This window comes from Amblyomma americanum, chromosome 1 (genome assembly GCF_052857255.1).
Source record: "Amblyomma americanum isolate KBUSLIRL-KWMA chromosome 1, ASM5285725v1, whole genome shotgun sequence".
In the NCBI taxonomy this organism is placed as follows: Eukaryota; Metazoa; Arthropoda; class Arachnida; order Ixodida; family Ixodidae; genus Amblyomma; species Amblyomma americanum.
This window is the reverse complement of record NC_135497.1, coordinates 212709862-212730436: the sequence shown is the minus strand read 5'-3', so window position 1 is coordinate 212730436 and position 20575 is coordinate 212709862. Positions and strand designations below refer to the sequence as shown.

Sequence of the window (20575 nt, the reverse complement as noted above, 5' to 3'; positions counted from 1 at the left end):
GTCCAAAATTACTATTTAACGGATGTGTGCGTAGCTGATGTATAGCTTCATCGGCTCTCTCACCGGGCAATGGTTGCTTTTCACTCGCGCTTCCGAACCGGATATGTTGTCTCGACCTCCCCCTCCTCTTTGAGGAAAAAAAAAACAGCAAAAGGCAGTACACAAGACACAGCGTGTGGTTGTAGCAACGAGGCTGACACTTACAAATCCTGTTCCACTTGTAAACATCTCATCGAGTCTCTCGCCTTAGACGATGTCGCTGCTGGCCTTTGCGAGCTTTCTCTGCAATTGTGTGCAACTATACAGCTGATTCGAGCTTCCCAAGAAGCGCCAACAATCCTGCTGTCTTCGCCAAGCAATTTTTCAGTACCGCTTTCGGCGCAGTTTGCTCGTACGTGTCTGGTTCGCGGCAACCGCATCCGTAGCCTCGAATAATCCGTCATCGTCAGCCGCCGGGCCGCACAGTTTTCGCGGGCACTGCTTACGAGCAGCTCGCTTGGCGTCCCTTCCTGGGCGTCTGCCGAGGCGTTGCCGCAGCACGTGCGACCTTTGTTTACGTCTGCCCCTTTCCCCGGCGCGTTTTTGTTTTCGCCCGGCGATGGCTCTAAAAATACGTGCATGCGTGGGATCGGCGAGCGCAGCCGCAGTTCCGAGCGAGCGCCATCGCGCGCACACACGCCCGAGGTTCGCTCGCGGGTCCCCTGTCTCCATGCGCTGTGTCGAGCGCTCCTTGCCTCCGCCCCGGGCCACCCACGTGAAGTGCCTGCACTGCGCCAGCATGATCAGCGAGTGAGTCGCCTCGCAACATGGCTCCCACACCGCTGACGCACCCGGCCCATTCGGCGGACGGCACGGCCCATCGCTGGACGGCCCACGGTACGCTGGTCCGCACTCGTGCGATATTGCGCACGCAGCAGCATTCAGCACCGATCTCGCAGAGGCGCGGTCTGTCTCGATACCTCAAGTTTGCATATGCGCTGCACCTGATGTATTTCGTGCTCTGTAGCGGAATCGGAGCCAGCGTAAGGAATGCAAATAGGGGCGCCTTCGAGTCTGCACATAGTGGTGAAGTATGTGCTCCCCGTTTTACGCTTGTGTAAAAATGCTGCCACGTCAGGCTGCCCATGTACAGAGAGCAAAACTCTTGTCTGGAACGTCGGATGTCAGCATGTCAGTATTTCCATAAGTGCGGCTGCGCGTGAGCGTCAGTGGGGCCTTCAGTGTGTGAACATGCGAGGCCGCATTGACGGGATCGTTGACGTACTCAGATGCAGTGTCTCTCGAAAGAGGAATTATCGCTAATGTCGCGCGTCCAGTCCTGTGCGTTTGCTGCACGAGCGTGTTGTCGATCCACGCAACACCAATAGCGCCTGCGGCATTCCCCTTCAGCACGAGCGCATTCGCGGAATCTTTGGTGATACTGTTTTGCCCTGTTGGCATATAGTTTCAGGCTATAGTACGTTTTATTTTGTTTTCCCCCTCGTTTCGAGGTTTCTCTTACATGTTTCAGCTGCAAGCCTGTAGGCCCTTGAAAAATATATCATGGACGATCATGAAATGTGAAATGTTTTTCACTGCTGGCGTTTTTATCCGGTATGGTCAGGGGGATAAAGCTGAGCCAGCAAGGCGGCTTACATCAGGAAGTCGCCGTCTTACAATACAGTATTATGGACAGCGCAGTTTTTCTCGCTAAATCAAGGATGGGTAAAGCTTGAACTTGAATCCAGAAAACTGCATTAAATAAAATAATTCAGTGCCACTCTTACGCGTATGTTTTATGTTTTAAAACATATTTTGTAATGTTTAGCATACTGATTGTGCTCCTTTTTTTAATATCGGACGATTTTGGACGATGTTCACGAGTAAATCCTCTCGGAGTTTCGATTAGAAACTTCTGCTTTCGAGCCTGCTTGATGGCTTGTATGGGCCCAATGTGCAGCCTTTGCTCTAGAGTCAGCATATTAACTCTATGGGTTCTGCTAACAATGCCTTTGTGTTTTTGCGTGCACTATTGTGTCCAGCGGCATCCTTATTTTTAAATCCACTCGTGTACCGGCCATTCATGGATGGAAGTTTGAGCCGTGGTAACCCGTGGACTCGATTCCTTGTGTCGAAGGAAACGTCACTCTTGCCCAGAAGGTGCCGCTGTCACCGCCGCTCCCTTGACATTAAAGGACCACTGAAACGGTGTCCACCGAGGGTAAGAAAAAGCCGAAATACTGGTAGCTATTGCATCGCCTGTCATCCTTGCGCAATTTTTTTTTGATCTCGCACATGATGTAGCACAAGAGATATCGACGATTAAAAACCGCCTCCGCGTTTTCCCTCTCAATTGATACACAGGACCGAAGAACCTAGGAAAATTCGGCAGAGACACTTAGGAATGCTTACCCGTCAGACCAGAATGCGAAAGCATTATATATATATATATATATATATATATATATATATATATATATATATATATATATATATATATATATATATATATATATATATATATATATACCTGCACAAGGTATTGCTTGACTGCACTGTGTCGCCACCTGGAGTCCCAGTGCACAGTACTCTATGTTGACGTAGAGTGATGATGCACGCACTGCCAAGGGTCGGACGCTTGGGTCGGGCGAAAGTCTTGATCCACATGTCCAAGCAGTGCGTGATGGCCATGCGCAAATGCGTTGGCCACGATTGCGCGAGACCGAAATGAAATTCTGTGCTGCGTCAAAAGGTGTTCTGATATCCTCCGAATTTCGTGCCATGGACGACAGACAACGGCTTTTGTGCTAATGGGACAGATAATGCTTTCGTATAAAAAAAAGAAGATTACAGACCGGCACCGCACTCCGCCCACGAAAGCGTCACTCAGCCAACCCAGCTCGGTACTTTCTCTCTCCCACCACGGCTAGAAAATATAGGAGAACGTGGAAAGGGAGACACGTAGTCGTCTCCTGTCGGCCGAGCACCCCACCTCTTCGATGCGGTTTTTGGCAAGCCAATGACAGCTCCTTACTGCTGACGTCACGAGCGCTACGTAACGCTACAGGATCATGAGTAGCATGACAGTGCATGGAGATGACTATCCTCTTTCATCTGCCAGCAGGTTATTGAGAATCAGCCGACGCCATCAGCTAGAAGATGGCCCTTAGACGGGGAAAATTCGTTTCTTTCTTGACTTGTACCCGACTATAGTGCCGTGTTTCATCATGCAACGGCATAAATTTGTAGCAGATAGTATCGGGCCTTGCAAGTCTCTTAGCGAAGTCGATCACCACTAGCGCTGGCTACCAAGCTCACCTTGTATACGTTTCTTGGTACTAAAATTCTGCTCTGTAATGGGCTCTTAGGATTCAGCACTAAGGACAGAACAGATGGTAAAGCATACTGTAGTAGTCAATGCGTCTTGCAGCGCCTTCAGTTATCTATCTATCTTAATTAAGAAATGACAAAGTGCGACCATTCCATGTACAGTGTTTTCATGGTCCTGTGCGGTACAGTGCCGCCATTGCCGCTTTTGTAATTCTTTTTCCATCTTGGTCTTCTGATTTGGCGACTTTTCTTCAGGCGTGATTTCTTCTACGCGTGGTACCCTTGTACTCGACTTGGGCTTTCACCCGAAATCATAAGAGGGGGAATCCATGTAGAAGACCCGACCCAACCCGACCTCGCGAACACTCCCGTCTTTTTTCCTTTTTTTCTAATATGCTCTGCTTTCGCGCCGTTGCTCGCTTAGTCTTTTTTCTTCCTTCTTCGCACTCCCTCTTGGGGCGTTCGTGCGCTTTCCCCTGCCGGACGTCGACCGCTGCCCTCCGCGATGTCAACAACGAGGGGGCCCCGTGGCATGGGCTCGCGTGGGGAGAGGCTCGGGCTGCACCGCTCAAGACCAGGGGCGGCGTCCTCCGCGTACAGCGCCAGGGGGGTGTGATGGCGAGGAGAAAGGGAGGGGGAAGAGCAAGGGGGGGGGGCGGCTCCCGAGGGGGCCGGGAAATGGGGGGGACCGGGCTGGGGCTCGTGGCGACAGCGGATATGGGCCCACTTCCGAACGCCCCCTCCTCACCGCTTCCGGCGCTCGCAATGAAGCGGCGCATCTGGAACATGATCTGGGCGACCTCCTCACCCGCGGAGGGGCTCCCCCATTCAGGGGCTCGGGGCAAGGGGGAAAGCAGCAGCCCTTTCGAATCTCGGTGGCGCCGCGTGAGCGTGGTTCGGCCGGGCTCGTGCGCGTAGTGGAGCGCCCCCCGTCTGGCGGTTCGTCTGGCGAGTCGCACACGCGGTTAGCCGCTCCGAGCACTGGTGCGTCGGACGAATCCTGGCATGTGTGCGCTCCCCGGGGGCCACTTCCAGCAGCGCCATGCGAGAGCCTCGTAGAATGACCTGGTCGCAGTTCAAAGGATGGGCCGCTTGTCTTCGAAAAGGTCAGTGCAGAGACTTGCTCCTAACTCGACTTCACGGGAACCGCGCCTAAGGAGAACTTGACGGTTGTTCTGGTATCCCGACATTCGCGCGAGGACGTTGTCGGGTACCGAACGCGGGTCTGGTTCTTTTTCGCGCGGTGCTTTACTCAGCCAATGCACGTGTAAATGGTCGCGTCGTCGTTGCTGTGGCCATGTAAACAATAGGTCAGACGTAAAGTCTCGCTTGTATGACTGCGTGGTTAAAAATTGTGGCTAAATCTGTCATTTGTAAGAAAATTTGTGCACATTTTGCCGTTTGTACTAATTTCGGTCTAGATTGCAGGCACACTGCGACGTAGAGTGCACGATGAACCACAGGAGCCGGGTGCCTGCGCGAAGGGCTACCAAAGTAGCTCTCATTGAGCGACAATGAAACTTGGAAAGGACGTTTAAAGCTCGCCTCGCATGGTGAACCGTGCGAATCGCGCCGAGATTCAGATCGGATGCTAGAGATCAGCTGCGTAGAGGCCTTAATAACGAGTTTTAGGATTTGGCGACCTATCCCTTCAAGTGTTGGGGTCACCCTATTATAAAGCAGCGTTAATGCCGCACTAGTGACGTTTCTGTAACGCGGAGAAAGAGAAATTTCAAATGCATCACTTTCTCTTTCTCCGATCTGTTACGGCCAGTTGGTGGGTTGTGTTCTGTTCTATTTCTCTCTTCGCATTTCTCTTCGTTTTTGTGGATGTCGTCTTGTGAACTTGCTGACTGTTCTGCGCACCGGTGATGCATCCTGAAGATGAAGCTCAAAACTGTAGGTCACCTTGCTGCTATACAGAGCGCACAAACACTCGTAGCCTGCAGTGTTTTTTTTTTGCTTTCTTTTGTCAACTGAACCCGTTTTTTAGTTATGGTATACAATATTTTAAGACTGCATTTGCAACTTTGTTCATGTGCATCTGTCATTGTACGTCGGTACGTGTTTGGGCACCGCGATCGGCTCGCACAAGTGCCAGCGATGCCTGTTCCACATGCAAGCGCCGTCGCGGCGGCTCGAGCGGCCTGAGCGGCGAGGTTCCAATAAGTTGGATATTTTTCGCCTTCGACGCGCCGCTCAATCCGCTCAGTCGCTTGCATGTGAACCAGCCTTTAGCCATCGTCACGTTGGCTATTGTGATTCAGCAGCCCACGGACTCACGCTGGTCACGAACCAAAGTGGTAGTGTAAATCATGCCGCCCATTTATACAGGCCTGTTCCACGATTGTGTGGCGCTGCATTATACACTTCACATTCAATTTTTGTTATGCAAGAAGCTTGCAGCGAAAGGAATTCTATCTCTTTCTGAGGCAGCCCTACTGTATAATAGCACCGCACGGATGGATTTCAGTTGGCAAAAATCAAGCCTTACCAAGGAGAGCGTATTACAGTACCCGCTGCCATCAAGGCATTTCTGCGACTACAGTTCATGCGTGTAAACTTCTGGGCTCGTTGTTTGTGGTGTGGTGACGGTGAAGTGACTAAAATCTAGCACACCTATAAGTTGTCTTCACCAGAATCATTAGCTTGATGAAGCCATGAAGGCATAACCACACAACCAAACCTGACAGCGCACCTCAACTAGTATTTTCTGCTTGTCGTTTTTTTATAAATCGATAGCATGCAGGTGGGCTGTACTTGTTTTTTTTTTTTTTCGTGGGGGGCTTTCTTGTTTAACCCTGCGAGCAACATTCCAGCGAGCCGAGCCTTCCATCTCATAGCTCTGTTCGGACCGGTAACATTGTAACACTGCTTCCTGAGCACAGATTGGAACTGGAGGTTGAACTTGTTTCCATGAAGAAATCAGGAAGGTATTCTTTATCGCATGAAAAAAAAAAGCCTTTTTTTTGCACTTAACAAGGCAGTTTCCTCCTTGCATGGACATGTCACGTGCTCTGATGGTAGAGCTAAGATAGTTGCTACTCTTACAGCCGGGCCATCACAGCTACGTTACTTTGTAGTTCGTAGCGGCACACTCAGCCTCCAGGATTAGGAAGTTGAGGACGCCAAGCCCATAACTCGAGTCTCGAGGCCAGAGCGCACGCAGCGGTGGCCAATTGATGCCAATCGCGGCAGATTCTGCGCCACTTTTTCCGCAGCCCTGGCGCCCTTTCGGGCTCGTTCGGCCCATTCGCGGCGGACGCCTTGGACGCGCTAGCGGAGAACCTTCAGTGGCGACCTCCTCGCGTGTTTAGGGCCTCTTTATTGCGCTGACTGCCGGCCCAACACGCTTCAATGAGCGCCATAGGAGCAGGCCCCTGCTTGTATGACAAATGTGACCATTCAACGGACTTCTTAGTTCTCTATGCATGTTTTTCTCCCGAACATGGCGCACGCAGGTGAAGCGCTCTCTTCTTGCTGGCTAGTCTTGCGTTGGTAGAGCCAGGCACGAGTCGTGGAAGTTTATGGGTATAGGCACCTCGGGTAGGCACCCTAAAGTGATATTGATGGTGATGAGGCTTTTCCATTTTTAGCAAACGGTCACACTGTTTTCTGCCTAGCGAAAACATGATTTGAAAAGGAAAACATAGGAAATGGTAAACAGGAGCAGAACACTACATATTGGATCGAATTTAGAGTCCTCAAGCCACCTCACAAGTGTTCCGCTCTTGCAACGTCGCTTAGCGGAAAGCATTTCAACATGGTGATCGACCAGAGCTGTTTTCGTCAACTCATAGCCCCGTTTCCTTGCTGCCACTATTTTCCCCATTTCATACTTTACTCAGGCATCCGCAGTCTTTCCTAACGTCTTATGAAACTATGTTACCGGCTTCTCAGCAACTCTGTATTCTGACGGAAACTCACGGTTCCAAGATTTCGTGCTCGGAGCACGAGAAAAGGAAGGCACTGGTCATCCTCCATCTGAAGCCTGGAAGACCTTAACGTAAGTAAAAAGATGGTGGCAGGGCTAACACGTTTACAGAAAGAAGCGGAAGAGGAGGATGTCAAGGCATTGCGTTGGCGACCCGAACTTCGGTTTTTGGTTTCCGGGAAGGAGGAAGGGGCAACCTGCGGTTGCTGGCACGGGGACAAAGGCCTTTCGTGCTTAGACTTATACCCCCTGTCCACACGGACACTGTAAAGGTACTTTCCAACTAGTGCTCCATTACTCTAAGGACGAACGCACGCTGCCACACGGACGCGCCAAAGGACACCTAGCTCAAAGGAGCTTCGAAACAAGGCAGCTCGAGTTCGTCCTTTGAGGCTTCAAGGGAGTACTCTCTCTCCCAGCGAGTTAACAGCATAAATAAATTGAGAAAAGAAACGTTCAATTTTCGTTTTATAAATTCACTTCATAAGATTAGTGGTGTTTTAAAATATAAGATCATTTGTTTTGTGGCAGTCTCACCACGCCATACTCTCGTTCCAGATATACGAGCGAGTTGGGCTCATTGTGGCCAGCACTGTGATGTTATGCCTCTGTACTTGGAAAATCGTGTCCATTATTGCAGTTAAAATTGCGTTGCTTTAACATAATACGGTTATAAAGCTAATTTACTAAAAACATGTGACATTTATGCATTTACATGTGCAGTGAGGTTTGCAATTTAAATAACGCTTTTCGCCGATGAGGGCGCTAAAAAGTTCTTGCGAAGGTCGTTTCCGCGACCGTGTAGCACGGACGAACTCCCTTGAAGTAGTGCTCCTTTGGGAGCGTAAAGGAGCATTAGTTCAAAGTGCCTTTAGAGTGCCCGTGTGACCGGGGTATTAGATACAGTGCCACAGAAAGCTAACTGCGAGTAGAGACTTAGAAAGGGGTGGTAACGTATTGTCCCCTTTCTGCATCTCCCCTGCATGTCCGAGTTCTGAGCTCGCGCTAATTTTGTGGTGCATCAACTTACGTCCGCCTTGGCACAGAATATATATAATATAATTGGTTTTGGGGGAAAGGAAATGGCGCAGTATCTGTCTCATATATCGTTGGACACCTGAACCGCGCCGTATGGGAAGGGATAAGGGAGGGAGTGAAAGAAGAAAGGAAGCTGGCACAGAATGAAAAAATGAAAATTGGTTTTGAGGAAAGGAAATGACGCAGTAACTGTCTCACATATCTCAGTAGACAACCCGAACCGCGCCGTAAGGAAAGGGATAAAGGAGGGACTGAAAAAAGAAAGAGGTGCCGTAGTGGAGGTCTCCGGAATAATTTCGACCACCTGGGGATCTTTAACGTTCACTGACGTCACACAGAATAAGCGCCCCCTTTTCGTTTCATCCAACATATTTTAGGGGAACTATATTTTTCTTACAGGATTATTACAAATCGCCCACTTTTGGCTCGCAAAACGGCTAGCCCGGGCTATGCACGGGCCAAGCAAAGGCCCCAGAGTTGTTTGTATGAATCTAACTCCGACTCTGAAAGTCTGTGGCTCTTCTAGCCGATTCCATGGTGTATTAACGCGATAGCTTTAAAGCTTCCGTTGTGCGGAAAATCCGGCGTCGTCGGCGTTGTGAGCGAAAAATCCTCGGAGGAGCAACCAGCTGGGCTGCCTAGGTCACGTTACCTTGTAGCATCTTCACAACCTGCCCACCGGATTGTGAGCAAACTGACCATCCTGGCAGGTGGCAGTTAAGTTAATGACTGCTCGCGAGAGGTTGCTCGGGAAGAGCAAGTTGGTCTCACAAGCCCCACCGATGGCAGCACCTTCCATCGCAGGACAGTGGCGCATCGCTTAACCGCTGCGCCAAGAGTGGCATGATGACTCCCAATTATCTATGAGTGTAAAGTCGAGAATGACCAATTACGCGCATTTATGGGCATTAATTAACCCATTAACGCTATCGCTTCATTACCCTTAAGGCGGAGCGTAAGTGTCCCCTCCAATTTTTGCTAGTGGGAGAGATGCTTTGAAGAAAGTTCTTGCCTTTCGGGTATGATTGCCACAAGTAATTATCGTCCGCCGATGAAGCCAGCTACTATTATCTTTGCCCCTCAACGCCTCTGTCACTTTGAAGACCGTAAAGGGTCTTCCGTCTGATACCATTTGGAAATTCTGTACTTAAACGCACCTACTCACCAATACTTGCACGAGACGCGTAAATGATGATGTTCGTTACTGTGACCATAATTCGAAACATCAGTCATATCGAACAGTAGTAGTAAGAAACTGCGAGGCGCGCCTTCTCTTTCTGTGACTCTCTTTTTGTGTGAAACGACTAAACCTCTCTTTTCTTTTTTTCAACTAAAAACACTAACGGTCTTTGAACCCGGCCCCGCCGCGGTGGCTCAGTGGTTAGGGCGCTCGACTACTGATCCGGAGTTCCCGGGTTCGAACCCGACCGCGGCGGCTGCGTTTTTATGGAGGAAAAACGCTAAGGCGCCCGTGTGCTGTGCGATGTCAGTGCACGTTAAAGATCCCCAGGTGGTCGAAATTATTCCGGAGCCCTCCACTACGGCACCTCTCTCTTCCTTTCTTCTTTCACTCCCTCCTTTACCCTTCCCTTACGGCGCGGTTCAGGTGTCCAACGATACATGAGACAGATACTGCGCCATTTCCTTTCCACCAAAAACCAATTATTATTATTATTATTCTTTGAACCCGAATCCTACTGCTGGCGTAGGAGCACTTGTCATTCTATCGTTTAGAGGGTTCCTTTTTCTCTCTGAAGCGGCCAAAAGAGCCTGGAATTTTTTTACCCTTCTTCGGCAGGATTAATTCATTGCGAGCACTAAATTAACGCTGGAGCGTCGGCGACGAAACGCAATTTAAACTTAAAGGGCAACTCCAGTGATTTCTTTGCCATCTCCCCCTAAAGGTCAACCCTTGCTAACTTGGTTTTGTGTTGCCGAGAATTCCGTCTTCCTGGCCTCTCTCTACCGTGGATACTCAATTAATGGTTGATTTATGTTACTGAGGGCTTTCTTACCAGAGAACGCGAATTCATTTTTTTAATACTCAAACAAAAATTTTAAATAAGTAAAAACCTGTGAACCGAAAGCAAAAAGCGAATCGGCCACGGAGCAGCACGTCCGGGGACCCAGGTCAAATCCGCGGATCGTTTTCCATGTCCTCCCACAGTGCCAGTGACGTCTCCGTTGACACAAACTTACCAATGTCCTGCCGCCGCGAGAAAGGCCTGCCTTCACGATTTAGAAGAGGAAGACGAGGAGAGTGTTCTGAGCAAAAAGGGTGCGGGAAAGGGCGAATGCACACGGCAAAGCGAAAAAGAATGAGCTAGTTCTGCTGAAAACATTAGTGCTACGAGCTGCTGAAAGCCTTCACTATTTTTTACTGTTTATGCAAGCTGACACGTACATTGGTACAAGCGGCATATTTCAGTAAACAACGTTCCTGCCGGTATGACAGCGACTGAACGTTATTGAGAGTTCCCATTCGATTTATTGATAAAAATGGCCACAGTATTGTCAGGCGACCTGTCCCGAGCATGCTCGGGGTCCGTCGATGCCCGATGCTCCGTCGATGCTCGGCCCGCGTGAACATTCTGCAGGAAAGCCACAAGGACTTCTGTTACTGTTCGCTACTTGCAGTAATTTACCCACTCAGGGGTAATTATCTATAACAAGGCACCGAACGATCTCCTACACTTACCGACGCTCGATTGCTCTTCGTAGCTGCCCCTCGAAATATAGGCAGCTTAACAGCTAGGTGTCGTGAATACAGCAACGTTGGCACAGAGACCGACCTCAGCAACCTCCCGCAATTCAGTTTCGCGAAACCGAACTCCTTCAGAATAGTGTTTTCTGCGTAGCAATCCCGCGTGAAATCTTACGAGCAAACCCGCCCGCGGAGTCGGGGACCAGTTGGGGCAGCATGAATGCATTTTTCGTGAAGCGCCTTGTCGCCAGGAAATGCGTGGTCTTCCCCGAGGGAATCGTGCGTCCCACAACACAATAACGGAGCGAACACAGGCTGCGAGCCGCAGTCGAGCTGGCCGAGCTTGCAGGACGCCGACCGTCTGCTCCATGCCGAGTGTGACGTCATAGTGAACAGGGCTAGCCGTAAAAATCGCTAGTACGATATAGCGCAAATAGGGAGGATGGAAGGCTATCTTTAATAATTGGTTTTTGTGGAAAGGAAATGGCGCAGTATCTGTCTCGTATATCGTTGGACACCTGAACCGCGCCGTAAAGGAAGGGATAAAGGTGGGAGCGAAAGAAGAAAGGAAGAGGTGCCATAGTGGAGGGCTCTGGAATAATTTCGACCACCAATGTACGTACAGTGTGCAAGAAGGCTATCTTTAAAATTCATTTTCGAGAAAACTAAATCCTTCTCATGCGCGTCGTTTGGCACGCACAACCTTGACTTCCAGTAGAACTTACAACACAAATTTCATTGTCACCTGTGGGCATCGAAAGATCTCAAGTAACCACAAGACCCAATACAACAAAAGAAGGACAACTGAATTCGGGGAGCGGGAATGGTCTTCCTCGGGTTAAGGAAAGAATGCTGTGGGGGAGGGGGGGGGATAAATCTCCCTCCTCGTAGTTGTGCTCCAACTTGTGCCAGCAATTCATCTTACTTCTTACCCCACCTCCAAGAAAAGAAAAAAAAACTGCAAAGAAAACTAAACCTTTCAGCTGTGCGTCCTTTTGGCTACGTACAGGAAAATGAGGCTACTAGTGTCTATACCTTTCAGTCGTCATTCATTGTTCTGACTCAAAACAAACATTTTACGCCTAACTGTCATATTCAGGCCTCCAGCAAACCAATCCTTTCCAGCTCTAAAGACCAACGGTTAATTTTTTACATGCTCGTGTGCAAAATTTTTGCACAAACTGTAAAAATGGTTCAAAATTGATACATCGAAATACCGACATTCCTCAAATAAACGCCCCAAGGATCGTGGAATCAAATTCTATTTCGAACGTGCAGATGACACTAGAAATTTAGAAAAAAAAATATTACTGTTGGCGAAAGCTGTCTGCACGAAAATGGTGGTGAGCGTGCTTCCATGCTCACTGTTTTGTCAAATGTTATTTACTGCGTTGGCTAGTTGGATACAAAACCATCTCATTAGCGACATGATGGAGACTAAATTCTCCTTAAACCGAGAGATAAATGCTAGATATAGCACACTCTGAGAAAAAGCTGGGAGTTCGGTTTGTACACAATTGCGTAGAAAGTGCCTTAAAGGGGTTCTGAAACAACCTTTGAAGGAGAGTACATAAACTCGCTCAGTCACTATATTGTGTCGTCACGAGCACCTGAGCCAAATAATACGGTTCTACACGCATCAGAGAGAGAGAGAGAGAGATAAACTTTTATTTTCCAAGTAGGGGAGGGGATGAGGGGGTAACCTACAATCGCGCGCGAAAGTTGGCGAGCCCTTTTTGGAGACTTTTTCATACTCGCGCTTTCCTCCGTCTCACGCTCTTGCGTAACCGAGTTAAGAGGTGGCTATTGGTTAGATTCTTTCAGACGTCACGCAACTACTATGGCAGCGGCCAGTCAGTCGCGTCGCTTCGGTGCTCCGGTGGGTCAGGAAGCTCCTCACTCCCCGCGAGGAATTCCGCGCCTCGCAGCACTGCCAAAGCTGCGATGAGTACAGTGCGCAGGCAACGTCCTGACGCTTCGGAATGTAGTGCCAGTGTGAAATAGGCACTCGAGCATATTGGATAGCGTGCTTTAAAGTGCTCATGCACCAAACTCTATTTCATATCGAGCGCTAACGTACGCTCCCGTTACGTACGCTGTTTCCCGAGTTTAGCGTGCGGGACGGGACGTTTGCGTGCTCTAAAGGCGCGCTCACATTAGCGGGAAAACACGCAACGCAGAACGTTTTCCGCACAAGCTGGTTTTTCTCCCGCGGACAGCCTGCAGTGCCGTCCCGCAGAGCGATGGGTCCGAAAACATTCCCCCCCCCCCCAAAAAAAAAAAAAAATTGACGGCATGCTTCGAAGCAGGACTCCTCGCCTCGGTCTGAATTCGTCGTTGTTACTGCCGTTTTCAGTAGGTTCACAGGCCGTAAATGGGGCACCGGACTTTCGCTTCGTCTGATTTCGCCTATAACAAATCGTATGAGTGATAAATTTGCTTTACTTTTTATTGACAGTGACGATTCTGTCCCTTCTAGTCCTTAAAAGGAGCGTCGGGTTGACAAAAATGCTTCCCATTGTAAAAACCAGATGGCTCCACTAGACTGAGCTTGTCGTTGCGTGCCCGTTTGCATGCGTTGAACTGAAAGTGCGACTGTGACAAATGCCGTAAAGTTCCGCAAAATGCTTGCGTTTAGCGTACCTGAACGTGCATACGGTTATGGTACGTAGACAGTGTTGATTTGTGCTCTTTTCTAACCGTAGCTGTTTACGCCACGGGCAGACGACACGCAAACGACTAGACACGGAGGAACACGTTTAACGCGCTCTCCTGATTTGCTGAGAAGGTCTCTGCCTTTGGTAGTGCTGCAAGTTAGTTATGGGATGGAGTTATAGGGTGGCCATCGAGGCACCCTAATGGGGCCGGCGGAGGAGCGCCTGCCTCTGGCTTGTAAAAAGTGACGAGAGGAGAGGGAAAGGCGCGCACATGCTGAAATTCAAATTTCAACTGCACGTAACTCAGCTTCTGTAATACGCATTAAAAAAATACTTGCTGGAGGATATTCGTGAAGGGGCGTCCTTTAAGATCCCAGGAATTCCGCACCTTTATTGAGAACCTCTTTCAAAGCCCCTTTAAAAGGACCAAAAAACCGAAATACAGATGTCGCCTCCAACGGGCCCCCGATTTCGCAAGTAAACTATGTGCGTCGACACGGATTTTTTGCGCGGAGGGGGGTAATCCGTCAACCGCGACGTCGTGAAAATCAGTCGACGCCACTGGCTAGAGGGCCTTCTATGCGAGGAATTTAGTGTTTCTTGCTTGAGTTGTATATCCGACCATATGAAAGAGCGTCAGGTACTGACACAGCACCGGCTCTGTCAGCCTTGCCTTGGAACGCGGCAATCTGCCGAACTGGAAAAAAAATCGACACCGAATAGCTGGAAAGTTTAGGGTAACATATATACTTGAGAGGCCTCCATTCCCTAGTCTTTGTGCGCAGTTTTTCGGCAATGTATAATCAGCACCTTCATACGAACGTTTCAGTGACACACAATTTGAGCAAGCATGCATTTGCAGTCAATGGGTGCCGGCCTGGCAATGATTATTCAGTGCCGCCTTCAGCGATAGTAAGCCAAAAGCGTTTCAATAAAAGGTATTTGAAAGAAGAAAAAGCTGTCAAAGTCGGATTGTCACGCTAAAATTGGAAAAAGATACGTGACACAGGGACCTGCAGAGCCAGGAGACACGGTCGACGCCACTGGGGCCAAGGGAGTGCTAGCTTGGAGGTGTTTGCTCATACTGCATGTGACAGGGTTGAAACACCAATTAAACAGCAAGGCTTCGCCCGCCTACCGACATGGGGCAGTTGTTGCGACGGGCGCACAGTACGCAACCAAGGAGGTGCAGTTCAAATCACCGCCAGTCGCTGGGTGTAGGTCTCAGATGCCGAAAATTTTTTTCCGAGTGAAATAGGATGAGAGGTTTTACAGTGATGCAGCAGTACTGAGAGCGTGCAAGTGATTTTGTTGGATTCATCACCATCACTGCTAGCACACCGGGCAGTGGGCGCTTGATGTTCTCCCCTAAATATTGAAATATTTGGCCAAACCACAAGGATGAAAATTATCACATATTAATGAACAGGAAATTGTGCACTAAAACAAGTTTGTATCACCACGGCCGGTCACCACGGTTCTTCTTTCGTACGGCCTTCGCATTGAGCGCGCGGACAATGGGGGCTCGTCTATGCGAGCCACGCTCTCCGCCGCCGCTAGGGGCGCGGTGACCCTACCGTTCGCGGGCCACTCGCGTCTGTGGCGGTTGGTGGTGCGCGCCCGGTTTCGCACTTCCGAGCGCTGATTAACGACCATCGGCGCCTCGGAAAAAAAAAAGCATAGGAACAACACAGGCATGTACGTTATGGCGAGATACAACTAGCCCATACAAAAATGTCCTATGCCCGGCTATAGAATTTTGGCCCAGATAGCTATAGACCTTTCCTATTTCTGTCTATAGCTGTCTATACAGGCTGATATATTTTTCTATAGAGAGCTTAAGACAATTGTGTGGTTCCAAAGCTATAGCTTTAGTGGCATAGGTTTTTCAATAGCTGGCAATAAGCACCTCTATGGGTGCTTATAGACGTTCATAAAAGGCCATAGACGGACATAGCTTTTTCCATAGACGCCCATAGGAGTTTTTTGTATGGGAGTATAGAGGATAATTGCTCAAATAGCGCAGGCTGTTAAAAATTACCGACAAGTCACCCTCCCACTTCAGGAATCAAAACCACTATTGGGCACGTATTGCGGGGATCAATACACGATCTATACCGTGATCAATTTTGTTTCGTGGTAATCACTTGTCGCTCATACTCAGTAGCGGCTAACAACAGCTGATGTTTTCAACCAAAGTAAACAAGCTCTCGAAGTACGCACGCACGAATATAGGTGGTTGTTCACTCAAATCGGTAGAAATCTTGGGCTCTTTGTGTATCATATACGTATGTCACCTTTCCAAAATAGTATGTACCGTCGATACCTTCAAATAGTACCGACAGATGCCTAAACAAAACACTCATTTCGCTACATAACGTATTTGGTGCAGCATATCGGCCCGTAAATAATTTCTTAAAGCGGGCGAGTTCCATAGGCTCATGATGTCAGGTCAGTGATGTCACATTCAAGGAAGGACGGGTGTGGGTGGTGAAACTGATTCCAGCTGCGTGCGTTATTGTCTTTTTCTGTAAAACAAATAATTTCTTGAGGTTTGTTTTTCACGTTGTTCCCAAACCCAGATGGCAGTATTTTAATTAGTCATTTAAGTTGAAATTAAGTAGGAGTGCACTCCTAGGAGCTAAGTTTAATTAGGAGGGAAATAAACGGTTAGTTTTAAACTAATGTTGCACAAATGCAGTCGAAGTTGCAAAACTTGGGATGGCGTATTTGTTTCATCTCGAAGTCTCTTATATACACCCGTGTAACAGAGCTAATTTTCTTCTTGTTTGAGTCGTCTTTATGGTTGCATCTTGCTCTGCCAGCTAGCTTCAATTAGTAGTTGAACGGGTAGTGTACACCCTTTGTGAATAGTGACCACGATCTGTTGCGACCATAAAAAGCAGTATAGTTGAGATATACGGCTGAATATTACTATACGGTACAAATTCACATTACCAATTCGAATACATTAATGTGCAAGGCATGTGTAGGCCTGCGGATTGAGTATATACTAGCCTGAATAGATTCATAACAGTTTGCAGCGTTTAAAAACGCGATCAGCGAGCGAAAGCGCCCACGCGCCGCAGCATTTCACATGCGAGCGGCCAGTCCGCCGGCTGAGGAGCGGTAAGGTAGCAGCGCCACGATCGCGCAACGGAGGCAGGCAGAAAACACCCCCAGTGCGCAGGCCATACCAAGCGCGCGCCGCCGCCGCTACTCGAGCCCGGCCGTGGTGTCACAAAGGATGCAGCACGGCTGCTACCAGCTTTGGTTTAGTAACCACTCTGTCGCTCACACGGTACATGCCCATTCGTATTGTGGCTGCAATTCGCCAAACGCAGCCGGAATTGTGAGCTGTGACGAACCTTCAAGGCCTCTAACGGTGCTCAGTCCATAGCTCGAGCCCTCTGGTGATGACAGTTCCCCTCAGTTGATATCATTTCGCGGAGAAAAGAGAGATTATGATGGCATCTTGTACTCTTCCGCCGGCTGGTTCAACTGATTTCGCTAGCTCCATTCATGGCGTCCATAAGATGACGTTTGCAAGCCCTTTATCGCTCAGTAAAGCGTGACAAACGCGACATTCCGGTGGGGCGAGGATTGAAGAAAAAAAAAAGAGTACGAAGAGCGCTCAACACCGCAGAGCAGCGACGGCACTGTACCAGTAAATAGTGGATAAGCGCCTTCACGTCGCTGCATGGCCGGCGCAATAAATGCGCTGTCTTGCCTGGATCGTCCTGAAAGCTGCCGCGTTCGGCACGGATGCTGGCGGCGTGCGCTATTTTCGGCTGCGAGGTGACTCGCCCGCCCGACAAGGATTCGCGCTCCTCGGTCTCCCCTGCTCTTGCGGACCCTTGGCCCACAGAAGGAGCGCTTTTTTTTCGCGGAGATGGGGGGTGGGGGATGCCAGCACGGCTTACCGTGTTCACCGTGACGACGAGGAGTTGGCGCACCACGTCATCGTGCCTGCCCCCTCCCTGCCTTTCGCGACCCTCTGTTCCGTCAGCACACTCCGTGCAAGCGTCGGTACTTGCTGAGCAAATATTGGGGCCTGATGCTTCACGACAGGCATTCCTATATTGATCGTTTCTTTTTTTTTTTCAAAGCAGAAAAAGGAAAGCGGAGAAAGAAAGCCTTATTTGAGTGTGTACGAAACAGAGGCGCGTTTCGTTTCTAGCTGCGTCCAATACTCTCAGTCGAGCGTGCACATCGCGAACGACTGCGCTGTGATGGGAAGACTGGGACCGGAGCCTCCGGTTACCTCCGCGGCGACGTGCGGCCTTTGTGCCTGGGAAGCCTGGCGCCACTGCGCCGGCACGCACCGAAGAGATGCGAAACGGGAGACGCGAGAACTGGAGACGCGGACTTCCGCTCTTTTCCTTTGTGCTTCGCCGTAGGGTAGTCTCGCACGCAGGCTGCCTGTTGGGCGCGACAGATTCGAGACGTGTGCTGGGCGCTGTCGAGCGCTGATGAATTGCTTGCTGTGCGGGCGTGCGACGCGTCCCTGGTCGATCTGTGCCGCTATGGACCTCAGGCTGGACCGACATCGCCACTCAGGTGCGTTGCTCGCTTCATCCTGTTGCGACTTCCTCGTTCTGCAGTAACGCCTCATATTACGGGGCTGAGGTGCTCGGGAAGGGGGCGGTATTCCGACCGGACTCGGCGTCCGAGCGGTGCTCGTAACAGAGAACAGCAGCGGTCCTGCCCCTCCTGTTGTACTTTGGAACCATCGGTCACGCTGGAAAGGTTTCCGCGCGTCGTTATGCGGTGATGGCGGACGACGCGGCATGCAGCCGGCGGTGGCGTAAGTCATTCGCTCACAACATTTGCATGCTTATGGCGGCTAGCACATTGATACGCGGTAAATTAATTAATAAAACACGCTCTGTTCGTTAATTATAGGCTCAACCGTAGAGCTGCAATACCGGCGCGGAAAATGCTAGTGCAGTGTAGCACACAGGACGCTGATATATCAGACTAATTTTATACTACTGAATTAAAACCATCCGTTCGTTCCAGCTCCTACTGGTGGCGCGGCGGCAGCATGACGTGGTGGACGGGACTAGGGATACGGTATCCACATTGAGTAGGGGCGTGGAGGAAGGAAAGCTCAAGAGATGCCCTCGCTATCTGAGCTGCACGCCAAAAATCGTGCCGGAAGTCACGCGCTTTCGCTAGGACTACTGGGAGACTTGGGCTGACGGCGCAGCCAGCAAACGCTGGGCGCCGCAGCGTCGTCTGCTGGCATTAGATACTTTTAGCAGAGTTACAGTGCTCTAGAATATGGGTAGTATGTTCAGGGAGCGGCCGCCGGTGAGGCGGCTTGTGTCGACGATACCAGATGGCGCCACCAGAGCATGGGCTGTATGAAATGCGGCGCGCCGCGCCGTGGCTGCGCGCTGTGCATAGAATCGTCGGAGAAATAAGGCTCTGTCTTTTAAAACAGGTCCTATAGATAGGTGAAGCTGTACACAGATATTGTCGGCGAATCAAGAGAATTAGATGTAGTAGTAGCCAACAGCCGATAGCGCGGTGGTGCGGACGAGTGGCCCCGTTAATGCTTCGCAACGCTGATCGTGCTCTTTTGCAGGTACGGCTCCCATATTTCAACGTTTGTGCATAGTAGTAGTATCGCCGCCCATAGGAAAGGCTGAGTAAAGGGAGAGGAGTAAATATTCTAGAAGCACTGTAGCAGAGTGGGCCAGCGGACGAGAGAGGGCGCCATTGCGCATGCGCAGAACGCTCAGGCGGCCAGCGGGTTTGCGGCGCTCCCCGCTCGTCTGATCTTCCCAGCGGAGAGCGCCCAGCGAGTGAGAGTCGTCGAGGACTAACATGGCGGCCTCCAGTGCGAACTCTGGCGCGTCGGCTTCATCGGCACGGACGCGGCGCAAGCACGCCTGCAAGCAAAGCCGCGCAAATGTTATAGCGCGCAAGGAGATCTTTTCCTTCTGCGGGAAGCGGCCGCGACAAGACCATTCAGGGACGAGATCAAGTGGGTGAGCTTGCGGCGTGGGGCTTCGGCTTGACGACCATGACATAGCCAAACATTTTTTTTTCATCACGACATACTTTAATTTCGATTGTAAGGACCACTAATGTTTAAATATATATACGAGAAACACAAATAATGGCTTTATTTAGTAATTTTAGTACAGTAACAGCAAGCGCGTTTCACATTCGTTTCAGCGTAACTCCGCTTTTCACATATAGGAAGCCGGCCTCAAAAATGTAACGTAACCGCCTCACCTTAGTTCCTTCCTCCATGGTAACCAAGAACGTGGAGATGACGTGCGCGAGAGAGCTGCCGCCGCAGTGTACGTATTACCTCTACCGGTAGGTGCGCCGACCGGCGTTGGTGGCGGACGCATTTTTTTTTTTTCGTGACACTGCACGGCACACTGCGGAAAGGCCAGTTTCCTCCCGTTGTCTCCACCCGCTGCCGCGCCCCCATAAAACCAACTACGTTCAATTTTTGGGGAATTCCTCGTGAGCTTATTGCGAACAGACTGTCTGAAGGGAAAAGAGGGAGACGTAAATGTTGTATAGCAGCAGGAACGCTGAGTTTAAAATATGTGTCTCGTTCAGCCCGGCCTTAATTACTACAGTATCTGATTTTCGCCTGTGGACAAGTTCGAACGCCAACACGGTAAGCGTAATAAATTAAGGGCGAGCCGTCATTCATTAGAGCATCCCTGATCCGTGTTGTGATAGCGTTTTTGGCCAGAACTGAGGGTAGTTAAAGGCCCGATGCAGTCGCGACAAGTAGCAGACGAACTGCCGACGAGCGCCGGGCGCAGAGCAGCGGCATCGTTCTTGTCATCAGGCGAAGTCGCGCGGAAGGCACGCCTATACTCTCTAGACACCGTTGCTTCGTTTCTAAAGTCGTGCGTCTTCGGAGGGAAAACGGCCTCTTGGCGCTCAGGCACCTTC

General features: G+C 50.0%; 1 protein-coding gene across 6 annotated transcripts in view; it reads left to right on the top strand.

The window, feature by feature from the left end:
* stumps (DBB domain-containing protein stumps) overlaps nucleotides 1-20575 on the top strand; it is a 117262-nt gene that overhangs the window by 36654 nt on the left and 60033 nt on the right. Inside the window, exon 1 of one of the 6 annotated variants that reach the window (XM_077648425.1) lies at nucleotides 448-876. The exons of 3 other annotated variants lie outside the window; for them this stretch is intronic. In XM_077648425.1, coding sequence (XP_077504551.1) covers nucleotides 807-876 — 70 coding nt within the window. In that variant the 5' untranslated portion in view covers nucleotides 448-806. Of the gene's footprint in view, nucleotides 1-447; nucleotides 877-4205; nucleotides 4416-18066; nucleotides 18203-20575 lie in introns of those variants that run through there. 2 more of the 6 variants (XM_077648427.1, XM_077648424.1) reach the window with 2 other exon arrangements.